This window comes from Nomascus leucogenys, chromosome 4, assembly GCF_006542625.1.
Source record: "Nomascus leucogenys isolate Asia chromosome 4, Asia_NLE_v1, whole genome shotgun sequence".
Lineage (NCBI taxonomy): Eukaryota > Metazoa > Chordata > Mammalia > Primates > Hylobatidae > Nomascus > Nomascus leucogenys.
This window is the reverse complement of record NC_044384.1, coordinates 78,534,211-78,558,690: the sequence shown is the minus strand read 5'-3', so window position 1 is coordinate 78,558,690 and position 24,480 is coordinate 78,534,211. Positions and strand designations below refer to the sequence as shown.

The window sequence follows — 24,480 nt, the reverse complement described above, 5'->3', positions numbered from 1 at the left end:
GTTTGTATTTCTGTGGGTCATTGGTGATATCCCCCTTATCATTTCTGATTGTTTACTTGAGTCTTCTCTCTTCTTTATTAGTCTAGCTAGAAGTCTATCTATTTCATTGATTTTTTCAAAAAACCAGCTCCTGGATTTGTTAATTTTTTGAAGGGTTTTTCATGCCTCTATCTCCTTCAGTTTGCCCTGAGCTTGGTTATTTCTTGTCTTCTTCTAGCTCTGGAGTTTATTTGCTCTTGGTTCTCTAGCTCTTTTAGTTATGATGTTAGGGTGTTGATCTGAAATCTCTCTAGCTTTTTGATGTGGGCATTTAGTGATCTAAATTTGCCTCTTAACACTGCTTTAGCTGCATCCCAGAGATTCTGGTACATTGTCTCTTTGTTCTCATTAGTTTCAAAGTACTTCTTGATTTCTGCCTTAATTTCATTATTTACCCAGAAGTCATTCAAGAGCAGATTCAATTTCTATATAGTTGTTTGGTTTTGAGAGGGTTTCTTAATCTTGAGTTCTAATTTGATTGTACTGTGGTCTAGGAGACTGTTTCTTATGATTTCAGTTCTCTTGCCTTTGCTGAGGAGTATTTTACTTCCAATTATGTGATCACTTTTAGAGTAAGTGCCATGTGGCACCAAGAAAAATGTATATTCTGTTGTTTTGGGGTGGAAAGTTCTATAGCTATCTATCAGGTCCACTTGGTCCAGAACTGAATTTAAATCCTGAATATCTTTTCTAATTTTATGTCTTGATAATCTAATACAGACAATGGAGTATTGAAGTCTCCCACTATAATTGTGTGGGGGTCTAAGTCTCTTTTCAGTTCTTTAAGAACTTGTTTTATGAATCTGGGTGCTCCTGTATTGAGTGCATATATATTTAGGATAGTTAGCTTTTCCTGTTGAATGGAACACTTTACCATTATGTAATGCCCTTCTGTGTCTTTTTTGACCTTTGTTGGTTTAAAGTCTATTTTGTCAGGAACTAGGATTGCAACTCCTGCTTTTTTCTGCTTTCCATTTGCTTGGTAAATTTTCCTCCATTCCTTTATGTTTAGCCTATGTGTGTCTTTGCACATGATATGTGTCTCTTGAATACAGCACACCAGTGGGTTTTGTCTTTTTAGCCAGCTTGCCATTCTGTGTGCCCCATTCATTGGGGCATTTAGCCCATTTACATTTAAAGTTAGTGCTTTTATGTGCAAATTTGATCTTGTCCTCATGATGCTTGCTGGTTAATTTTGCAGACTTGTTAATGCAGTTGCTTCATAGTTTCATTGGTCTGTGTACTTCAGTATCTTTTTGTAGTGGCTGGTATTTTTCTCCCTGCCAACCATGTTTAGTGCTTCATCCAGGAGCTCTTGCAAGGCAAGCCTGGTGGTGATGAAATCCCTCAGCATTTATTTGCCTAAAAATGATTTTATTTCTTTTTCACTTATGAAGCTTAGTTTGGTCATATATGAAATTCCAGGTTGAAAATTATTTTCTTTAGGAATGTTGAATGGCCCCCAATTTCTTCTGGCTTGTGGGTTTCTGCTGAGAGGTCTGCTGTTAGTCTGATGGGCTTCCCTTTCTAAGTGTAAGCCTTTCTCTCTGGCTGCCCTTAATATTTTTTTCTTCATTTTGATCTTGGATAATCTGAAGATTATGCGTCTTGGGGTTGATCTTGTGGAGTTTCGTATTGGGGTTCTCTGGATTTCCTGAATTTGAATGTTGGCCTGTCTTGCTAGGTTGGGGAAGTTCTCCTGGATGATATCCTGAAGTGCATTTTCCAATTTGGTTCCATTCTCCCCGTTTCTTTCAGGTATTCCAATCAGTCATAGGTCTGGATTTTTATGTAGTCTTGTAGTTCTCAGATGTTTTGTTAGATCCTGTTTTTTTGTTTTTTTTTCCTCTAATCTTGTCTGACTGCCTTATTTCAGCAAGATAGTCCTCAAGATCTGTTATTCTTTCTTCCATTTGGTTGATTTGGTTGTTGACACTTGTGTTTGCATCATGAAGTTCTCTTGCTGTGTTTTTTTTTTTTTTTTTTTTAGCTCCATCAGGTTATTTATGTTCCTCTGTAAACTGATTATTCTAGATAACAGCTCCTGTAATGTTTTATCATGGTTCTTATCTTCTTTACATTGGGTTAGAACATAATCCTTTATCTCAGCAAAATTTGTTATTACCCACTTTCTGGCACCTGCTTCTGTCAGTTCATCCATCTCAGCTTCAGCCTCATTCACTTGCTGGAGAAGTGTCACCAATCATTTGGAGGAGAAGAGGCATTCTGCCTTTTGGAATTTTCGGGAATTTTGCACTGGTTTTTCCTCACCTTCATGGATTTATCCACCTTTGATCTTTGAGGCTGTTGATCTTTGTATGGGGTTTTTGTGGGGTCTTTTTTGTTTGTTGTTGTTGTTGTTGTTGTTTTATGTTAGTTTGTTTTTCTTGTAACAGTCAGGCCCCTCTTCTGCAGGTCTGCTGCAGTGTGCTAGGGGTCCACTGCAGACCCCGTTCACCTGAGTATCACCAGTGGAAGCTGCAAAACAGTAAAAATTCCTGACTTTTCCTTTTTCTGGAAGCTTCATCCCAGTGGGGCACCAACCTGATGCCAGCCAGAACCCTCCTGTATGACGTTCTGGTGACCCCTGTTGGGAGGTCTCACCCAGTCAGGAGGCACGGGATCAGAGCCCTGCTTATGAAAGCAGACTGGCTGTACCTTAGCAGAGTTGGTGCACGGTGCTGGGGGAATCCCCCTTGTACAAATTACCCAGACTCTTCAGAGCCAGCAGGCAGGAAAGATTAAGTCTGCTGAACCTGAGACTGTGGCCATCCCTTCCCCCAGGTTCTCTGTCCCAGGGAGATGTGAGTTCTGTCTGTAAACCCCTGGATGGAGTTGCTGGAATTCCTGTAGGGAGGCCCTGCTTGGTAAGGAGGGATGATGGATCCAGGTCCCACCTAAAGAAGCAGCCTGGCCACGATCTGTCACAGCCACTGTGCTGTGCTGTAGGGTGTACCACCCAGTCCAGACCACCCAGTGTCCCTAGCACTGATAGGGGAAAACTGCCTGTCATGGCAGTCACCCCTCACCCCGAGAACTCAGTCATCTTAGGCAGACTCCAGGCTACTGTGCTGGCCAGCAAAAATTCCAAACCAATGGGTCTTAGCTTGCAGGTTTTTTTTGTATTTTTAGTAGAGACGGGATTTCACCGTGTTAGCCAGGATGGTCTCGATCTCCTGACCTCGTGATCTGCCCGCCTCGGCCCCCCAAAGTGCTGGGATTACAGGCGTGAGCCACCACGCCCCGCCATGAATTTCTTAATGGAGAAATTTTGTAAATTTTTTTCATAAATGACCATAAAACAAGGAGGAAACCAAAATGTTAAAACATAAACAGAATTGAATTAATAATGAATAAGTCATGCTTTCCAAAGTTAATGATAGCAAGGAGGCTCTATCCAGCTTACAGCCCCTGTCTACACTTAGCGAAAGGACCGACCAGCTGTGCTATAGGCTCTAGCAAAGGAAAACAGTCTTGAGCGTCCATGTACCAAGTATCAGGGGTTGGGGGAGCAGTTAATAAAGAGAGGGATGGATGTTTTAAAGTCTACCCCTGGATTAAGCCACGTAAGAAGAGACTGCCACACAGCATTGCATCAGAATCCACAAAGAATGATTTATACTGAAAGACTCTAGAAGAAATAGACTCTCTGACAACTGTCTTCTTCACTATAATTTTCCTGTATTCATCCTATTAACAATCTGTACTGTATCACTGAACATGGAAACATAAACTCTTTCCACATTGTCCACTAAGAATTTTTGAGTGAAATTTGTGGGACATCTGTAGCAAGAAGTTTTGTCACTCTGGGAGCACTTTTTTTTTTTTTTTTTTTTTGAGATGGAGTCTCGCACAGTTGCCTGAGCTGAAGTGCAGTGGCGCGATCTCGGCTCACTGCAACCTCTGCCTCCCAGGTTCAAGCTATTCTCCTGCCTCAGCCTCCTAAGTAGCTGGAATTACAGTCACCTGCCACCACACCCGGCTAATTTTTTGTATTTTTTAGTAGAGATGGGGTTTCACTATGTTGGCCAGGCTGGTCTCAAACTCCCGACCTCATGATCCATCTGCCTCGGCCTCCCAAAGTGCTGGGATTACAGGAGTGAGCCACCGCGCCCGGCCTTTTATTCTTTTTTTTTTTTTTTTTTTTGAGACGGAGTCTCGCTCTGTCGCCCAGGCTAGAGTTCAGTGGCGCAATCTCGGCTCACTGCAAGCTCTGCCTCCCGGATTCACGCCACTCTCCTGCCTCAGCCTCTCCGAGTAGCCGGGACTACAGGCGCCCGCCACCACGCCCGCTAATTTTTTTGTATTTTTAGTAGAGACGGGGTTTCACTGTGTTAGCCAGGATGGTCTCGATCTCCTGACCTCGTGATCCGCCCGCCTCGACCTCCCAAAGTGCTGGGATTACAAGCATGAGCCACCGTGCCCAGCTCCTTTTATTCTTATTACTGGCTCTTCTCTGCATCTCTGTTTTTGCTTTTATCATTCTTTAATTTTTTTTTTTTTTTTTTTTTTTGGAGATGGAGTCTTGCCCTGTCGCCCAGGTTGGAGTGCAGTGGCGCGATCTCGGCTCACTGCAAGCTCCGCCTCCCGGGTTCATGCCATTCTCCTGCCTCAGCCTCCCGAGTAGCTGAGACTACAGGTGCCCGCCACTACACCTGGCTAATTTTTTTGTATTTTTAGTAGAGACGGAATTTCACTGTGTTATCCAAGATGTTCTGGATCTTCTGACCTCATGATCTGCCCGCCTCGGCCTCCCAAAGTGCTGGGATTACAGGCCTGAGCCACCGAGCCTGGCCTAAATTTTTTATTTTGTATATTTTATATATCTTTCCAGGAAGCTTGCTTAAACATTTTGGAGCAAAGTAGAATATAATAAAGTCCAAGATTTTGCTTTACCCAGAAAGATGATGCATTAGAAGGAGAATGTGTCATGGTTCTTTTGGTAACAAATATCAGAAATGTCAATCCACTGCCACCAGAAGAAAAGAAATAATAAATGCCCACTTTAGAAAGTCAATTAGGATAGGAATTCGAAGAATTGTGCTTGGTTTCTTGCTCAAATTGTGTGTCTTTTTAGATAAAGTAGACATCCCACTGTCTTCATGTATATAATGGAAATATTAATAGCTGTTCTTCCATCATATAAATTACCTGTACAAGTTTGAGTAAGGGTCAAACTAAATAATGTAAGTAAAATAAATTTTGTGAACTATGAAATCAATGAAACTTCTAATACATGTAAAGTGAACCCTCAAGTGTGTTTTGAATCTCTCTACATTTTGTGGTTTCTTGGATCCAATTAAAATAAGAAGGAAAATCATTTTTTAAAAGAAACCACAGAACAGCATCATAACCTAATTTTTGGTAACTCATCCATGTAATGTGGAACCACCCCCTTTCTATCAGGATGATGACTTTAGTACTTCTATTTATGATCATTTTAACAGGACCACAACTCCCTTTTTGTGACAAAAACTGCTAAAACTGCAGGGAAAGATAGACTGCTAAAAACCTGAAAACCTATGGGGATAACTCCTAATGAAGATGGTCTCTAATATCTGCTCAAAAATACTAAGTCCTTTAATCCATCCCTAAATCAAAGCATAAAATCAAATTGTAAGGGAGCAAATGAATACCCTCTTCCCTTTATCAATTGCTCAATGGCAGTTTAAGAGATTTTGACAAACACTTCGACAAATACTTTTACCTTCAATGAAACCAACACATTCTCCTACCTATAGAGATGTGGAGTAGAGTCAGGAACAAAAGAATAAAACAATAGTAAAACACACATGTTGTTTTACTACTTTTCCATGTGCTGAGATATAAATAACATATCATACTGTTGTTCTCACTGACAGTTTGCTGAGGAAGAGAATATACCAGGTGAAGGTGGTTATTATTTGAAATGGAAAACTACATACAGTGATAGTCAAGAATACAGTATGGGCTCAATAAACAATGTGGAATGAGTTGGCAGGTCTTAGAGGACATTCCAGACAGCTTTTCATATTTATTTTTACTGTCAAGTATTAGCACTGTTATTTGTAAAGAATCACAGGAAATCCTACCATCCACCCTTCTGAGGGCACTAAAGGGCATATGTGTTTGAAGCTTTGACCATCGCCTTTCAATAATGATTGTGGTCAGCTGAAAAATAAGCCCTCCTCTCCCAAAGATGTCTACATTCTAACCCCCAGAACTTGTGAATGTGTTACCTCATGTTCTATAAAGGAGTTGGTCATGGGGACATGACGACAGAAGCAGAAGTTTGGAATGATATGGAGAAGGGGCCACGAGCTAAGAACACAAAAGCTGAAAGAGGCAAGGAAACATATTTTCCTCTGAAGCCTCCAGTGGGAATGCAGCTCTGAAGACACCTTAATTTTAGACTTCTGACCTCCAGCACACTGTTGTGTGTCAGACTTTTCTTACCTGGCTTAATCCAGGGGTAGACTTTAAAACATCCATCCCTCTGCTTATTAACTGCTCCCCCAATCCCTGATACTTGGAAAATAAATTTGTGATAATTTGTTGAGACAGCCATAGGAACCTACTGCAATGATACACAAAATGACTCCAACCCACCCCCATGGAATATCCTGAGGGATCTTATAAAAGAGAAATTGTATCATTTTACTCTCCTGAATAAAACCTTTTATTAACTGATGAAGTCCCCAATTCTTATCATATACAATGTACGATAAAATCCACTCCTATACCTGTCTCTCCAGCCTCTGCTCAAACCACAGCTACCTGTGTAATCTGTAGTCATCCTAGACTTCCCAACATTATCTCCATTCCCTTTCAGTATGTCTCAGTCTCCGTCTCTCTATCTGTGATATGGTTTGGACGTGTGTCTCTTCCAAATCTCCCTTTGAAATGAGATTCCCAATGTTGGAGGTAGGGCCTGGTGGGAGGTGACTGGATCATGGGGGTGAATCCCTCATGAATGGAAGAGCACCATCCCCTTGGTGATAAGTGAGTTCTTGCCCAGGTAGTTCACCTGAGAGCTGGTTGTTTGAAAGAGTTTGGGACATCCACCTTCTCTCTCTCTCTCTTGCTCCCACTCTCGCCATGTGATGTGTGATGCACCTGCTCCCCGTTTGCATTCTGCCACGATTCAAAGCTTCCTGAGTCCTCTCCAGGAGCAGATGCTGGTGCCGTGCTTTGTATAAAGCCTGCAGAACTGTGAGCCAGTTAAACCTATTTTCTTTACAAATTACCCAGCCTTAAGTGTTCCTTTACAGCCATGCAAAATGGACTAAAACAATCTGTCTCTGTCTCTGCCTTTCTATCTCTCTGTCTCTATTTATGACTCACTCTGTCTCTCTATCTCTGTCTCCCTGTCTCTGTATCTCTATCCATGGTCTATCTCTCTGTTTCTTTTTTCTCTCTCTGTTTCTGTTTCTCTGTCTCTATGTCTATCTCTTTGTCTTTCTGTTTCTGTATATATCTCTGTCTCTATCTCTATATATGTGTCTATTTCTGTCTCTGTCTCTGTCATTCCTCTCTGTTCTTCTATGTCGCTATTTTTCTCTCTGACTCTGTTTTTGTCTCTTCTTTCTCTGTCTCTCTCTCTCTTTGTGTCTGTTTCTGTTTCTCTCTGTATCTCTGTCCGTCTCTCTCTCTGTTTCTCTGTCTCTGTCTCCATGTGTGGCTCTCTTTGTCTCTGAATCTCCATCTCCCTCTCCGTCTGTCTTGGAGGGCCATGTTGATCCCCAGGGCTACATTGAGTTCCCTGCTATGTTCTCTCAGCATCTTGAACTTCCCTTTCACATAGTGCATCGTGTTCAATGTCTGTCCTTGAATGACTCTATAATCTTCATGACAAAGCAACTGATGCCTGACTCAGTATTTGCTCAACAAATTTGGGGAAGAGTACATTATTAATTTGACTGTACCTCACAACATTTTTAGGCTATCCATGATCTCCTAGTGGCTACTCTACCCACTCTCCTCTGTTTACAAGCAAATAACTGGAGCTCCCAGTGGGGAAATAATTTGCTAATGTCTCACAGCTGGTTAATGAAAGCACTCTTTTTCTGGCCCAGCAATCTTTCCACTTATCACACAACAGCTGAGTGTTGCTTGTTGACAACTTACCCAAGAGGAGGTGAAAGGTTCTAGAAGGAAGAAGGCAGTACGGTCTGAAAACCCTTGCTCCACTGTTTGGCGACTCTAATTTCCTGTTTTCAAGGAAATCATGCTACTTCAGCTCTATCCCATGAATCCTGTGGCTTGGGAAACTTCTTCTTCTCATCGTAATTATCATGCCTCAAATGGAAGACACTGTAAGAGAATATATGGACTGGCAATTTTCAGATTGTGTTCCAGGTATCCCAGGCCTGCTCTGAGAGGTGAGGAGGAAGTGAACCTCTGGGCTTTGGCACCCTGCTTCCTGCTGAACTGAGGGAGCTCCTCTTTTATATGTTTTATATTTTTGGTTTCCATGTAAGCTTACATGGAAAAGAAAGGCTCTACAGCAGAATAATGCTTATAATCCACAAATTTAATATAATCCTCTAATTTTGTAAGTGAGAAAATGAAAGCCCAGAGAAATGAGGCCATTCGCAAGATGGTGGCAGAGCTAGGATTCACGCCGACTGCTCCTGACTCCTCATGTGCTGACCATAACCTTTCCTCTCTATGAAGAATTCCTTCATATTATCTCACCCACCATGAAAGTAAAGGAGAAGAACATTGCAGAGATCTGGCTCTTGTTAACATCCCACTGGCAGTGAAGTTAGTCTCCAGACCTTACTCCACCCTAAGACCTCAACTCTCTTTGTCTTTTTCTCTCCCCACCTCACTGATGCAATCACCAGCTGCTCTTTTGCCCTCTCCTGACTCTCAGGAAAAGTTCCGTTGTCATCGCTTGGTGAAATAGCAGTTCTTCATCTTTATTCCAGTGGTTCAGGGAGAGGGAAGGCAGATTACGTTTGCAGCCTGAGCTCTCCCTATGGAAAGAAAGTTGTTAGTTCCAGAACAAAAGGGTTTTAGACTTCTGTGAAAGTATTATTTTATTCAGGGCAGGGGTGTGACAGCAGGAAAGTTTGTTTCCCACAGCCCTGAAACCACAATACATGCATGGTCACCTGTTATATCTATGAAAAAGTTAACCATTACAAGATAATTATAACAAAAGAGAACTTGGCTGGGTGAGCTGATGCATGGAAACCCCGCCATGCATACACTCAGGTATAGACACATTTCTTCAAACACAAAGATTCAAGCTCAAAACCAAGAAAGGGAAATCCTGAAGGCCAAAAAGAGAGAATGCAAAATTAGAGCAGTAAGTGGGAGTTGAAGCCCTGCGGCTAAGGAGCTTGCTGGGACTTACACAGACTTAATGGCAGAGTCTTGGGGCTTTAAGGGCTTTGGGTGGGGATCCAGGCTGCTGGTCCTGTGTACAGGGTTCAAGGGGGTGATGGAACTGTCTTGGGAGTCAAGAAGGCTTATGACCACATAGATGTGACGTTTTTGTTCACATTTATCCCAAACCAAGAAATTACCATAAACAGAGGTTCAGCATAAGGCCTCATATACTCAGCATATTCAGTATAAGTTTATTCAGTATATGGAGTCTAAGGCCTCATATACTGGTAGAGTAGGCCTCAGCAGAGGCAAAGCTAAAACCATCTTGGAGGGACAGTTCCATAAACCAGAGCAAACCAGCTTCCCACAGCAAACAACCCCAGAGGAAATGCAGCTCAAGATTCATAAGTTACAAACCACACAAGGAAGCAAGTCATAAGGGGGAAGTATCAGCAGAAACAAAACATGGGAAAATTTCCACACCATGACCTGGATTCAACAAGATATTCTTTTTTTTTTCAAGTAAAACATCATGGTCATAATTTTTAGTTGAAGAAGTTTGTTATCACTGGATTGCAGAATCCTAGACCGTGTGTCATTCAGATGCCGGAGAGAATCTCAAGCTTTTTTATTTTACAGATGGGGAAACAGAGACTCAGAGAGGGGAAGTGACTTGTCTAAAGTCACCCTTAGGTTAGTGGGAGAATAAGGAATAGAATCAAAGTTGCCAGGTTTCTAGCCCTGTGCTACTTTTTCTGTCCCATGAGGCCCTAATTTCTCAAGGTAAAAATTAAAAATCTAGCTTCAAGAGAGGACCAATGGAAAAGACAGACAGAAAGACCTATCAAAGATCCAGGAAAAGCTGGAGTGAGGACCCTAGTTCTAGTTAGCAAAGCTCCTATTTGGCTCTCTGATAACTAGAAATTTTAAATAAATGTCTCCTGTCTTGTATTTGCGTTATGCTGACCTGGTTCTCTTTCCTAGTTTCCCCCTACTTAGTCCTTCTCCTGCTGTTGGCATAATGAAAGTGTTATTACAATTGGGGCAAGTCAGGTTCTGTGATAGTTTCTCCTTCCTTCCCAACCTCTGCCCCACCCGGCTTCTATATCTATGTAGGAGGGTTAGGAACAGGGAGAGGGGTAAGACCAGGTGCATTTAGGACAGCCTCATTAGCTGCAGATATCAGGCAAAGATGGGAAGCAAGGTGGGTATGGAACTGGCTATGGGTTCAGCCTTGCAGGGTCAGAGCCTTGAAGACCAGGTCAGATGTAAATAAGGCCAAAGCTTTTGGCATAGAGGAGCACTGTCTTTAGGCTTTGTAATTGATTCATTATATAAGACATCAGGTTTACACCATCCCAGGTTTACCAAGGATATAACTTCAGACCAGAAAACCAATTCTTTTATAGTAAGAAACACAAATAGCACAAACTGGACGCAGGGTAACTGTTCAAAAATATTGAAGTAAATTGAGATAAAAATTTCATAATAATGTTACTTAAGCTTGAGTAGTCCATCTCAATGAGTCATGGCCTACTTTTCCAGGGAAACGTTTGACAAACACTGTCAGATTTGTCTGTTTTATTCACGTCCTTATTCATTCAATATAAGCAAACTATGTATCAAACACTGCTACATTCCAAGAAGAGAATGATAAACCAGTGACACAGTCCTCTGCCATTAAAGAGCTTACATTCACTAGAGGAGAGAGTCAAACAAAAAGTCAATTGAAATACAGACTAATAATGCAAGGGGTGCTATTGGAGCATGTAAGAGGAAGATTCTGGTATTATTTAATACCCTATCATTTAATAACGCTTTATTGGGAGGTGCAATCCAAGGGCAGCAAATGTGAGGGAGCAAGGGAGATAAGGTAAAGAAGGAGAGGAAGCAAATCTAAAGGGGTGTATTACTGAGCTGATCGCAGCTCAGTGAAAAACACAGGTGGTTAATATCTTTAACCAGACCATATGTAACCACCAGGGCTCGGGACAGTCCACTGGAGGAAGAAAGGAGAGCAAATTGTCTGCTGGATCTCTCCTGTATCTCAGCTCTAATTCATCAATGTTCACTGCCCTGTGGAATTAAGTCCTCTTAACTTCTGGGCTGTGCAGCACCTCTGGCCAGCCACTGGAGAAGCCAGATGCCACACGCGATGACTTGGTGCTTCAGTGGAGTCCAGATATGATGAGAGGAACCAGAATCTCTTTGAGGTCCTTCATGTTTAGGGTCTTCAGATAAAGTACAGGATGCTCAGTTAAAATTGAATTTTCGATAAACGATGAATAATTTTTTTATTCCCCAAGTATTACATGAGACATTTTATACTAAAAAACATATTCATTGTTTATGTGAAATTCAAATTTAATTGGGTGTCCTGAATTTGTATTTGTTAAATCTAGCAACCCTACTCTTGCTGGACTTGCATAGGAACCACTGGAGAGGGGGAGACGATGCCAGAGCCCAGGCCTCTTCCTGGGAGAGAGGCAAGTAGTTTTGGAGGTGAGGGGATGGAGGACAACCTGGGAATCTACACAGAGGGAGTAGCCAAGGGCTTGCAAAGCTGGTGCTGCTGATGGAATCTAGGGAGGCACATAAATTGTTATCTTACAACATAGGCCTATGGATTCAACAATGGATTCTAGGAAGAAATCATGTTTAAACTGAAATATGAGGACAAGCAGAAATTAGCCTGGAGAATTTAGGAAGTAGCCCAATCTGGATAAACAGCATGCACTGCCCAGGCGCTAGAGAGAGCACTTCAGGTTTGAGTCACTGCCCCCACCCATCTTTTCGCCTGCCCCTGAAAAGATAGCTCTTCAATTGAGGTTGCCTTTACAACCCTTCCTAATGCTCACTGCAAAATTTTCTTACATATTAAATTGTCCCTAAGTTTGTAAATATTTCCCACTTATGTTAGGTTGAAATTGAAGAAAGCCTCATAGCTCTCCCAGGAAATTGGGCATCTCCTGCCTCACAGTTATCATGTAGGGCAGGACTCTCCTGGGTCATATAAGACCTCTTCAGAAAAAAATCCCCACATTGAGGAATTGTGGAAATATTGAAATATTTTCTTCTTGAAAGTCAACTGGTGTTTCTTCAAGCACATTAATTGCCCTATTCATATTGATCTCTGACCTGAAAACCACTGAAATTCTCCAGTAACAAAAAAAATAATTGACCCAACAGGAGGCCTCTGGGACCCTTTCATTGTGGTCCTCATTCATTCCAATTAGTCAGTAAACAAGATAGATACAGTCACATCCTCACAGGACCTCTAGGCTCATGGCCATCTAAAGCTACCATCTTATTATGCTTGGATACGATATACAACATCACTGCCAAGACAGTCACAGCATAGAAGAAGAATGCGATCAGCCACCAGAAGATCAAACAGACCATCTGAGATCAGTTGAAGCAGGAGGATTTTAAGATCAGAACTGTCTTCACAGGAGCTAGGGAGCCGCCATGCTCTGGATGCATCCAAGCAGAGGTTGGATGACCACTTTGTCAGACTTTATTGGAGGATGTTAAATCATTTGCTGGGAGGACATGTCCTTTTCAATTATGGGATTCTATAATTCTATCATTCTAAATTGAGGGTCAGTAAACTACAGACTATAGTCCAAATCCAGCCTTAACTTATTTTTAAAAAGATTGATTGGAACACACTCATGCTCATTGATTTTCCTATCACCTACTTTTGTACTACAGTGGCAGAGCTAAGTCGTTTCCACAGAGACCATTTGATTGCAAAGCCCAGAATATTTACTAGCTTCTCATTTATAGAAAAAAGTTTGGCAACCCCATTGTAAAGCACTCCTAAGATGAATTTTTTGATAAAGCAACCAATCACTTCTCATTTACCTACGTCATTAATTCAGATGACATTGCAACCACATTGTTTTTCTTAAAGAGATTCATACCTTTGTTTAGGATATTAGTAAACAATAGTCAGGTGGTCTGTCTGAGTCAATGTGACTTCTCATACTGTCAAATCCATAATTGGGGAAGAAAGTCAAGCTTCTGAGATGCTCTAACATGCCTTTCCCCCCACTCCTATCCTGAAGACTGTACAGCAAGCAAAGCTGAGAGCTGGTATACATTGAGCTCCTGCCTGCACCATGTCGAGATTTACATGGATGATTGTAGTCAGTCCTCTTAGCAACTTCATCTACTGTATAGAGGAAGCTCCTATTGTTTGTGTTTCACAGTTGGTAAGATGAGGGCTTAGGGAAACTCCAGGACTTGCACAAAGTCATCTATTGAGCCAGAATGTTGCCTGTATCTCAATTCTGAAACCTCTATTTTCCATCTATATTTGTCAGTCTAGCAGTTGAGATATTTGAGTGACTAGCAAAGCAAGAACAAAGTTTAGGGACTGAATAGACTCACAGTCCAGGCTTTGCTCTTCATCTCATATTAAGATTACCAATAAATAGAAGAGGCAATGTGAACATTTCAATAGGACCCAAAGCTCCAAATTCTTTATAATTCTGTGATAGAAGAATCACCTCACGTAAATTGCTTGTTTTCACCTTAACTTATTCATGGTTATTTCAGGCACAAAGAAAAATGGTGGCAATTTTGCTTTGCTTCTTCTCAAAGTTTATCTGAATATCCCAGCATAAAAGAAGAAAAGATTGAATGTGAGACTGGTTTTATGTTACCTAATAATGAAACAACTTTAGAAATATGAAGCCTGACGGCAGTTAATCCAGAGAGACCGAATGCAACTCCATAACTCCATCACTGCTTTTATTCACATCTTCCTTAAGAAGGAAGTTACATGAGAGAGAAGAAGTGGAGACAGAGAAATGAAGATATAAGAGAAATTCCACTGTGTTTCCAGTCCTGTGTGTGCAAAGCTCTTCATACTAAACTGTTTTCAGCTGAAGGATAATGCAAGAGGTACTTTTTATGTTAGGCTAATGTTATTTGGAAGCCTGAAGGCAGATGGGCAGGGGAAGTGAGTTGGTCCTAAAGCTCAATCTTTGTAGAGCGTAGCTTGGAGGATAGATGGAGAGGAAACAATGGCTCTTAGGGCTTAATCTGCCTCCTAGACCCTTCAAATGACCAATAACAGATGCTCAAGGAGTATTTATTTAATGGATTGATGAATTAGGCTTTCACTAGAATGTCCTAGAGAACTGTGTTGATAACGATGTTGAGGCAACCTCAGGGCTCAGTGGAAACCAAGGGTATGACTGCTCAGTGGTGTCTGCCATGACATGGAATAGGAGTGTGGAAGCCTACAGGCTAAAAAGGCTAAGCTTTTGCCACAGGAGGGTGTCCTTCTTATTTTTCTTTTCTTTTCTTTTTCTTTTTCTTTTCTTGTCTCCCCTCCCCTCCCTTCCCCTCCCCTCCCCTTCCCTTCCCTTCCCTTCCCTCCTGCTTTCTTGCTTTTTTTTCAGTGTCTCACTATGTTAGCCAGGCTGGCCTTGAACTCCTGGGCTCAAGGGATCCTCCTGCTTCAGCTTCTTGAATAGCTGAGACTACAGGCTCACACCCTCAAACCAGCTCCTCTTTAGTCCAGTGGAAGTACCACCTCAAATCACTGACATGTGTCCTCCAAATCTAAATTTGCAAATGCCAAAGAGAAAAAAAAGAGGAGAAAGGGAATAACTGATGATGAGAATATGGATCAAGAAAAGCGGAAGAGAGAGGAAGAAAAAGAGTGCTAATAGAGAACAGAAATGAAATGGCTTAGGCCATCAAATTCTGGCCTAGCTTTTAATGGGAATATGCAACATTTCACATGGGCCTTCTGTTTTCACCCTCCAGATTAACAGAAGTCATGAAATCACTATGTTCTTAGTTTTGTGGTCAGATCACCAAATGATCCTGGTGGAAAGAAGAGCCTCTGAGGGGAAGAAGCTGACAATGCAACTCTTAAAACATCAGGCTAGGAATCAACTGTTCAGAAAGGAAAATATTGCCACTTTGTTCACTGATACTTTCCAGATTTTCCATAACAAAGTTTACTCCAAAGTCTATAAAAGCCATAGTTCTCTGATCTACTTAGTGATTATTTAACTATCAGTTTTCACACTGGTCTCCTAGATTCCCGCTGAAAGGGAATTGTCCCAGCAAATACAACTAGACTTTCCTCCCCATTTTAGACCACAGGTGAAATGCAGAAGTAGGAAACACCTGGACTAGTTCCAAGCCCACACAGAAGCGAACCTCAGACATGAATCACGGTTTGGCTCTGAATGAGATGGTGTCAGAAGGTTGCACGGGATCAAACAGAGAAAGAAAGCAGATGTGGGACTTCCTTCTTGCCTCTTTTTGGAGGAAGTGAAATCGCCCTTCAGCAATGCAGATGCAAAGGTTTTGTAGATGAGATGCCTCTTTCTTTTAGAGATCAGTGTTAGCCACAGGCCATTATTCCCCAAGTGTGGCCATCTGGGGAGGTTATGTGACTGCATATGTATTCTAGTACAAGAAAAAGCAAAGGAAATTTCTGGTGAACAGAATAAAGCAGAAAAGTTGTGGGTAAAGCGCACTGGTCACCACTTCCTCATATGTGACTCTTATGAGCAGTTCTTCTGCTCCTGGTATGTAAAATTAAGTTAAGCCAAATTTCCCATCATTTGCACTTCTCCTTTCACTGTTTCCCAGAGAATTGGAAAGAGAACTTCCTTGAGCACAGCAGTCACAGAATCCATAGGCTTTGGGTCATTTCAGGAATATAACAATTCCAGAACTAAGGTTTTTTGTTTGTTTGTTTGTTTGACAGTCTTACTCTGTCTCGCAGGCTGGAGTGCAGTGGCACGATCTTGGCTCACTGCAACCTCGGCCTCTTAGGTTCAAGCAATTCTCCTGCCTCAGCCTCCTGAGTAGCTGGGATTACAGTTGTGTGTCACCACCACATCTGGCTAATTTTTTTGTATTTTTAGTAGAGATGTGGTTTCTCCATGTTGGCCAGGCTGGTCTTGAACTCCCGGCCTCAAGTGATCCATCCACCGCGGATTCCCAAAGTGCTGGGATTACAGGCGTGAGCCACCCTGCATGGCCTGTTTCTTTTGTTTTTTACATGGTTGTGCATTGGTTATTTTCCTGAGCACAAAAGTGATGATTAGCCAATACCCGTCATTATTTGGTACTTAATAGGCTCTGAATACAAATTTCTCAAGTTAATAAATACATGCTCATTGTTGAAAACTCAAAAAACACAGAAAAGAGGAAAAAATTAAAATAATTTAGAAAAACCTCTCAACTAGATGTAATTACTGTCTATGCATTGGCGTACATCCCTCTAGTTATGTACATAGTTGGGGTCATGCTGAATGTTTATCATTCTTTTTTTCGTAATATTATTGTCAGAGATATTTGAACCAGAATAACTCCATCTCGAATAGGGGCTGGGTAAAAGAAGGCTAAGACCTGCTGGGCTGCATTCCCAGAGGGTCAAGTATTCTAAGTCACGGGATGAGAGAAGATCGGCATAAGATACAGATACAGATCACAAAGATCTTGCTGATAAAACAGCATGCAATAAAGAAGGCAGCCCAAACCCACCAAAACTAAGATGGCCACAAGAGTGAACCCTGGTCATCCTCATTGTTCATTATACACTAATTATAGTGCATTCGCATGCTAAAAGATATTTCCACCAGTGCCATGACTGCCAATTTCCAGAAGTTACCCTGTATAGTCTAAAAAGGAGAGGAACCCTCAGTTCTGAGAATTGCCCACCTGTTTCCCAGAAAACTCATGATTAATCCACCCCTTGTTTAGCATATAATTAAGAAATAACAATAAGTATCCTTAATCAAGCAGCACATACTTCTGCTCTGCCTGTGGAGTAGCCATTCTTTTGTTTCTTTACTTCTCTAATGAACTTACTTTCACTTTACTCTGTGGACTTGCCCTGGTCCTTCTTGCACAAAGTCCAAGAACTGTCTCTTGAGGTCTGCATTGGGAACCCTTTCCAGTAACATTATGGCATAAGAATTTCTCATGTTATTAAAATAGTTTTAAATAATTGTGATGGCTATAAACTATTTTGTCTTATGGGTACAATGTAATTTTACCCTTGTTGGCTCTTTCCGCTATTTTCAATTTTTTTTTCCTATGATAAAATGAAGACAAAGGCTATAGAAGAAATAAAAAATACAGTGACTAGAGGTCTGGAGACATAGGAACACCTGAATATAGAATTGTCTGTATTAACCTTGCTTGTATTCTCATTTCAGGAGAGTGAGCTCTCAACAGGGTCTACTAAAGAGAAAGCAGAGGGTAACAAATTGTCAGCTTGTCTCCAAAGCAGTGTGAGAGTATTCTAATTTTGATGAACCATCCCAGAAATAGTTTGAAGAGAAGTATGTAGGTATTTCAAGAGACTTATTGGAAGTACTCAAGGGCATTCAATTCTCATTTTTCTAATTCTGGGATCATGTTGCTGAGGTATAAATTTATGGCTAACTGATTTATAAATTAACTAGAACATCCTGTGCAAAGGTTTGGTCCTCTAGCCAAATACAGACTAGGCACTGGTTCATAAATTAATCCCTCTTGGGTGGCTGGTGTCAGTTCCCAGAAGCATGATAACTGTGGCACAAATAGACCCAGAATGGCCAGGCGTGGTGGTGCATGACTGCAGTCCCAGATTCCTGGGAAGCTGATGTGGGAGGATTGCTTGAATCCATGAGTTCTGGGCTATAGTGTGCTATGCCAATTGGGTGCCTGCACTAAGTTCAGCATCAATATGGTGACCTCCTTGGAGCAAATCACCAGGTTGCCTAAGGAGGGCTAAATGGGTCCAGGCTGGAAATGCAGCAGGTCAAAACTCCCATGCGGATTAGTAGTGGGACCATGCCTGTGAATAGCTACTGCACTCAAGCCTGGGCAATAAGCAAGACCCTGTCTTGGAGAAAAAATAGACCCAGAATGCAGTATTTCTAGATTTACAGAACACCATCAAGGTTTTGATAATAACTTGTGAAGCCCGGCCTGGGAAGCAAGGTAACTAGCCTCATTCTTTCTAAAAACACTTCTTAGCTGCATTAATAACCAACAGAGGAATTCAATTCCTTGGAACCTTCCTTCCAGGATGCATACAGGTGATGGTGTAGTGATACCTGTGAATTGCAACATGACTTTTTCAGTCTCAGTACTGTATCTAGTTTATGGTATAATCTTGGGAATGTTAAGGATGCAATTGGGAGCTTCATTAAGTCCTCTGGATTCCCTGGCTACCACTAAGTGTATTAAGACACAGCCTAATTGTCCCAAAGAATTAGCAGAGTTGGGTTTCAATCAAGCCTGGCACCATTGTTTTAAATTATGGGCTCTAATACAGCTGGCATTGGAACTTGAAAAGAAACTCATGTAATTATATTCTTCTAATGATATATAGCAAATGAATTTTTGCTTTTAGAAAAGATATTGGGTAATGAAGAGCCACATTCTTTTTTATGCACCTAAACTGATTACACACACTTAGCAATGGAACAAAAAATTAAAGGTATAACAGATACCAACTTCAAGGAAACTGCACACACACAGAGGATATATAAATGTGTGTACACATACACATATATTCCTTGGCCCCTGTCTGCCGTTGATAAATCAAAATCTAGATAATAGTGTGGTTTTGTCTTGAACATTTCTATCTGAATGAAAACAACACAGTGTAGGGGTTCCTTGCCCTAACTTTGAGTGCTTAGGACAATACAAATTGGGGTTTCCCAGCATATTGCAACCAAATCCTCTTCAGGCCCTGTCAGTTGTGCTCCAGACAATGCCATCCCCAAAGACAGAATTGCTATGGCTCATAACAGTGAAACCCACAGGACAAGTGTCCAAGAATTTCACTCCTTTCTTTTGTGGAAACAGTCTCCACCCTCAAGCAAAGGGGAAACCCAGGGTTGGCCTTGACTAACAGCTTGCACAGGTATGGTGGAGCCAGGGTGTTTCAGTAAGGGTGGTGTGGTCATTTGCCTCTGCATTTATAGTAAAAGGAAACTGACATTGGAGTCCCAGGAGACAGCAGTCAGGGAAAATATGAAACATCAAGTCCAAGAGAATGAGCAAAAAGCAAAGCCAAACTTTCTGGTGGAGGAAGCAGTAGGGTGTGGGGTCAGGATTTTTTTCTAAGTGCACACCCCTGCAGCAGAGTAACCAGCCAGAGCTGAGGGAAAATTAGGATAGTTACCCGTTAGGCACGTAGGGCTGTGTTTGCATGTTTAGTATGGCATAAATTCTTCAAAGACCTGATGGTCTTTAATATTCCAACCAACTCTCATTTCCCCATTTTGTAATTAAATTAGCTTAAAGAGGAACTGGTAGCTTTTAGAGAACTGATGAGTTTTCTGCTTCATCATTTGCTTTTGTTTTCTCCATTTTAGTTTGCCTAAAGCTTGCTGGCTGCTGTGTAGGACTGGTGAGTGGCTGGGGTTGTCTGAGCCATGAACAGCTTCAGGGCCACCATCCTTCTCTGGGCAGTGGCAGCATGGGCTAAATCAGGCAAGCCTTTGGGAGAGATGGATGAAGTTGGAGTTCAAAAATGCAAGAATGCCTTGAAACTACCTGTCCTGGAAGTCCTACCTGGAGGGGGCTGGGACAATCTGCGGAATGTGGACATGGGACGAGTTATGGAATTGACTTACACCAACTGCAGGACAACTGAGGATGGACAGTATATCATCCCTGATGAAATCTTCACCATTCCCCAGAAACAGAGCAACCTGGAGATGAACTCAGAAATCCTGGAATCCTGGGCAAATTACCAGAGCAGCACCTCCTACTCCATCAACACAGAACTCTCCCTTTTTTCCAAAGTCAATGGCAAGTTTTCCACTGAGTTCCAGAGGATGAAGACCCTCCAAGTGAAGGACCAAGCTATAACTACCCGAGTTCAGGTAAGAAACCTCATCTACACAGTCAAAATCAACCCTACTTTAGAGCTAAGCTCAGGTTTTAGGAAGGAGCTCCTTGACATCTCTGACCGTCTAGAGAACAACCAGACAAGGATGGCCACCTACCTGGCAGAACTCCTGGTCCTCAACTATGGCACCCACGTCATCACCAGTGTGGATGCTGGGGCTGCTCTTATTCAGGAGGACCACCTCAGGGCCTCCTTCCTCCAAGACAGCCAGAGCAGTCATAGTGCCGTGACCGCCTCTGCTGGACTTGCCTTCCAAAATACCGTGAACTTCAAATTTGAGGAAAACTATACCTCGCAGAATGTCCTCACCAAGAGCTACCTCTCAAACCGAACCAACTCCAGGGTGCAGAGCATCGGAGGGGTTCCTTTTTACCCAGGCATCACCCTCCGGGCCTGGCAGCAGGGTATCACCAACCACCTGGTGGCCATCGACCGCTCTGGCCTGCCACTGCATTTCTTCATCAACCCCAACATGCTGCCTGACTTGCCAGGCCCCCTGGTGAAGAAGGTGTCAAAGACGGTGGAAACTGCTGTGAAGCGCTATTACACATTCAACACCTACCCTGGCTGCACAGATCTCAATTCTCCCAACTTCAATTTTCAGGCCAACACTGATGATGGCTCCTGCGAGGGGAAAATGACCAACTTCTCTTTCGGTGGGGTTTATCAGGAATGCACGCAGCTCTCAGGGAATAGGGATGTCCTCCTCTGCCAAAAGTTGGAGCAGAAGAATCCACTCACTGGTGATTTCTCCTGCCCCTCTGGCTACTCCCCGGTGCACCTGTTATCCCAGATCCACGAGGAGGGTTACAACCACCTGGAGTGTCATCGAAAGTGCACTCTCCTCGTCTTCTGCAAGACAGTGTGTGAAGATGTGTTCCAGGTGGCAAAGGCTGAATTTAGGGCTTTTTGGTGTGTGGCCAGTAGCCAAGTACCTGAAAACTCAGGACTGCTTTTTGGGGGCCTCTTCAGCAGCAAGAGCATAAACCCCATGACAAATGCGCAGTCATGCCCAGCCGGCTACTTTCCACTGAGACTCTTTGAAAACCTCAAGGTATGTGTTTCTCAGGACTATGAGCTGGGAAGCAGGTTTGCGGTCCCCTTTGGCGGGTTCTTTAGCTGCACAGTTGGGAACTCCCTGGTAGATCCTGCTATATCCAGAGATTTAGGGGCACCATCTCTGAAAAAGTGCCCCGGGGGCTTCAGCCAGCACCTAGCCCTCATCAGCGATGGATGCCAAGTGTCCTATTGTGTCAAATCCGGGCTCTTTACAGGAGGGTCCCTGCCCCCTGCCAGGCTCCCACCTTTCACCCGGCCACCCCTCATGAGTCAGGCTGCCACCAATACTGTCATAGTGACCAATTCTGAGAATGCGAGATCCTGGATTAAAGACTCCCAGACCCACCAGTGGAGGCTGGGAGAGCCGATAGAGCTGCGGAGGGCCATGAATGTCATCCACGGGGATGGTGGTGGTCTGTCAGGAGGGGCTGCAGCTGGAGTCACAGTGGGGGTCACCACCATTCTGGCTGTTGTTATCACCCTGGCCATCTACGGCACCCGGAAGTTCAAGAAGAAAGCATATCAGGCAATTGAGGAAAGGCAGAGTTTGGTTCCAGGCACTGCAGCAGCTGGAGACACCACTTACCAAGAGCAGGGGCAGAGTCCAGCTTAAATCTCTCCCCAAAAATGGTTTCTCTCATCTCCAGTGTGGTCATTGCTGACCACTCTGTTTTCCTAAGCATTGAAATGGCAAGTGCAACCAAAAGTAGGTATATTCGTGACTTCTTGTTTTACGTCTCTGGGCCAGGAAATTCATACTGTTACATGGATAAGGGTGGGATTGGGGAGAGGGAACAGTTGGGACTAGAAGCAAAAGCGATTCTGGGACTAAAATAGAAAGCAGATGTCCTTTCCCAATGTGTGTTGCTGTCTTCACCTGAATGCATTTGTGTAAAAATAGCGGAGGGAGAATGTGAACATTTGTATTTGGAAGCTATGAATTTACTCTGAAGTTTGCAGTTGTTTCCAATTTGTGAGCTCTAAGAGTTTCTGCCTGTAAGAGCTACTCGCCCTTTATTTTGATTTTTAAAAAGCTGTCTGAATTTCACACTCTTAGAGCCTGGAAGAGCCCTGAAAAGACATAAGTCTTGCCTGGCTACTGCTTTTTAACTTTGAGGGCTCTATGTTGACAGACTGTTATCTCCTTGGGGTGACCTCAAACATCTGAAAAGAAAGATGTTGCCTGTGCCAATTCCACTTTTTCCAGCTGCCCCATGATGAACACTCCCTTATACCAGACCACTTTTGGACTTCTGACTAGTGTCATCAAGTCCTCAGAAAATATTTTAAGTTATAAACTTCTATTAGTGGGTCAAAGAGGAAGGGATGATTTGGAGACAAGGAGTAATGAAAGATGGGTAAAAACTGAAAAAGATTCTGGTGCTAAGTACTACCCCTTCATCTTCCATGGATGGTCATTACCTTTCCTGTACTCCTGTTCTATGAACACACACACACACACACACCCCACATTTCAATGTCTTCATTGTTCTAGGTCCTTACCTTTCCTGTCCCCGTTATATGAACACACACACACACACACACACACACACACACACACACACACAGTCTGCATTGTTCTAGGTCCTTACCTTTCCTGTCCTCCTGTTATATGAACACACACACACACACACACACACACACACACACACCACATTTCAATGTCTGCATTGTTCTGGGGGTAAAAAAGGCAAGAAGTAAGACCATATTTGAGTATTACTTACTCTGTAGAATCAAAACAGAATAGTTAACACCAATTATGCAAGCTACTTTTTTTTCCAGCAGAAAGGGAGCTGACATGATCAAATCCACGTTTTCAAATGAACTGAAAAAGGCATCCAGCACACTTATAACACATTTATTTCAGTTCCAGGCTGAGAGCCCTGGGGCATCTAGCAGGATGCATAATTGTCATCTGGCAAGAGTTGCGACTTTGCTCAATTTTAATACCAATCTCTCCTGATTGTAATTACCTCCACCACTTTCATGATCCCCCTACAATATTTTTTTAAATGATATATTTATTCACTGAATCAAATGTCATTAATGAGTTATCTTCTGTGGAGGATGACTGTTCCCTTTGTTAATGTTCACAATCAAAATCTTGGGCTGAGAAGAGGCCCTTCACCCAAGGAGTTTGAAGCATCACAGCGTGTGGGAAGGTGGGAACCAGGATACCCATTCATTTCCAACTGAGACACAGAGAAGTGAGTCACAGAATTTGAGCCCTGCTCTCTTGACTGCCCAGCCAGAGACACTGATTTCTATAACCTCTTCACTTGATCCTGCCTCTTAAGCATTAAAACATTCTCCTAAACCTCTAAGTGTTTTGTGGGTTCTGGGTGTTTTGTACGTTTTAGCCAAGCTAACCACTTGTCTGCAAATACTGACTTTCCTATGAATTCTTAGAAGATTATTGAGTCAGAAAGGGAAATATAGCCCCAAATTCCCAGGCTTTTAATGCACTAACTGCGTATTGAAATGAAAAGTTCCTTACAAACTTATATTCCTAATAACAAAATTGCACATAAATATGCAGTAAAATATGAACTAAGTAACTCTCTGTCCAACAGCTCATGCATATGAAGTTAGAACATGGGAGTTTGCAGGTTGCATTCATCAAGTCGTTTTGCAGAGTCAGATCCCTGATGGAAGAGCTCACAGGCTCTGCCTTCCAAGTCCTGGGTCCCTAACTGGTGACCTTAGGCTGGGGTCTGTGGGGAGACCAACCCTGGCTTCCAAGAAAACCACATTCCATGGGCTATCAGAAATAGACACAGATTTGGGTGACAAAGGTGGCTCTGTATTTGCATTTTATTTTTGTGTTCTTGTCAGTTTGGGGATGATTAATATTAAACATTTATTTGAGAAACAACAGACTGTAAATGATTTAAACACACACTATATTGCAGTCAGGCAAAGAGACCTTTAAAAGTGAATATTCGTGATTCTAAAAGTGCTTTTTCTCCCACACGTTCACTTACTCATTTTCCCAGCCATGTGGTCTGTTCCTTTAGGCAAACAAAGAGTCTAGCCAGGTCAAATGTGTGGGTGGGTAATATGTGGAAAATTTGTTTTTAAGTGGTTGGGGAGGGACTTCCCCCACCCAGTGGCAGGGCTTGTGGTTGCTTACAGACTCAGGGAGGTAACCCAAATCCCTCACAGATAGG

General features: G+C 42.5%; 1 protein-coding gene across 1 annotated transcript; it reads left to right on the top strand.

Moving 5' to 3' along the window:
- The first annotated feature begins 19,692 nt into the window (after positions 1 to 19,692).
- Positions 19,693 to 23,865, top strand: MPEG1 (macrophage expressed 1). The gene has a single exon (XM_003275349.4). The coding sequence runs from the start codon at positions 19,773 to 19,775 to the stop codon at positions 21,921 to 21,923; it is 2,151 nt and encodes a 716-aa protein (XP_003275397.2). The 5' UTR covers positions 19,693 to 19,772; the 3' UTR covers positions 21,924 to 23,865.
- Positions 23,866 to 24,480: the final 615 nt, after the last annotated feature.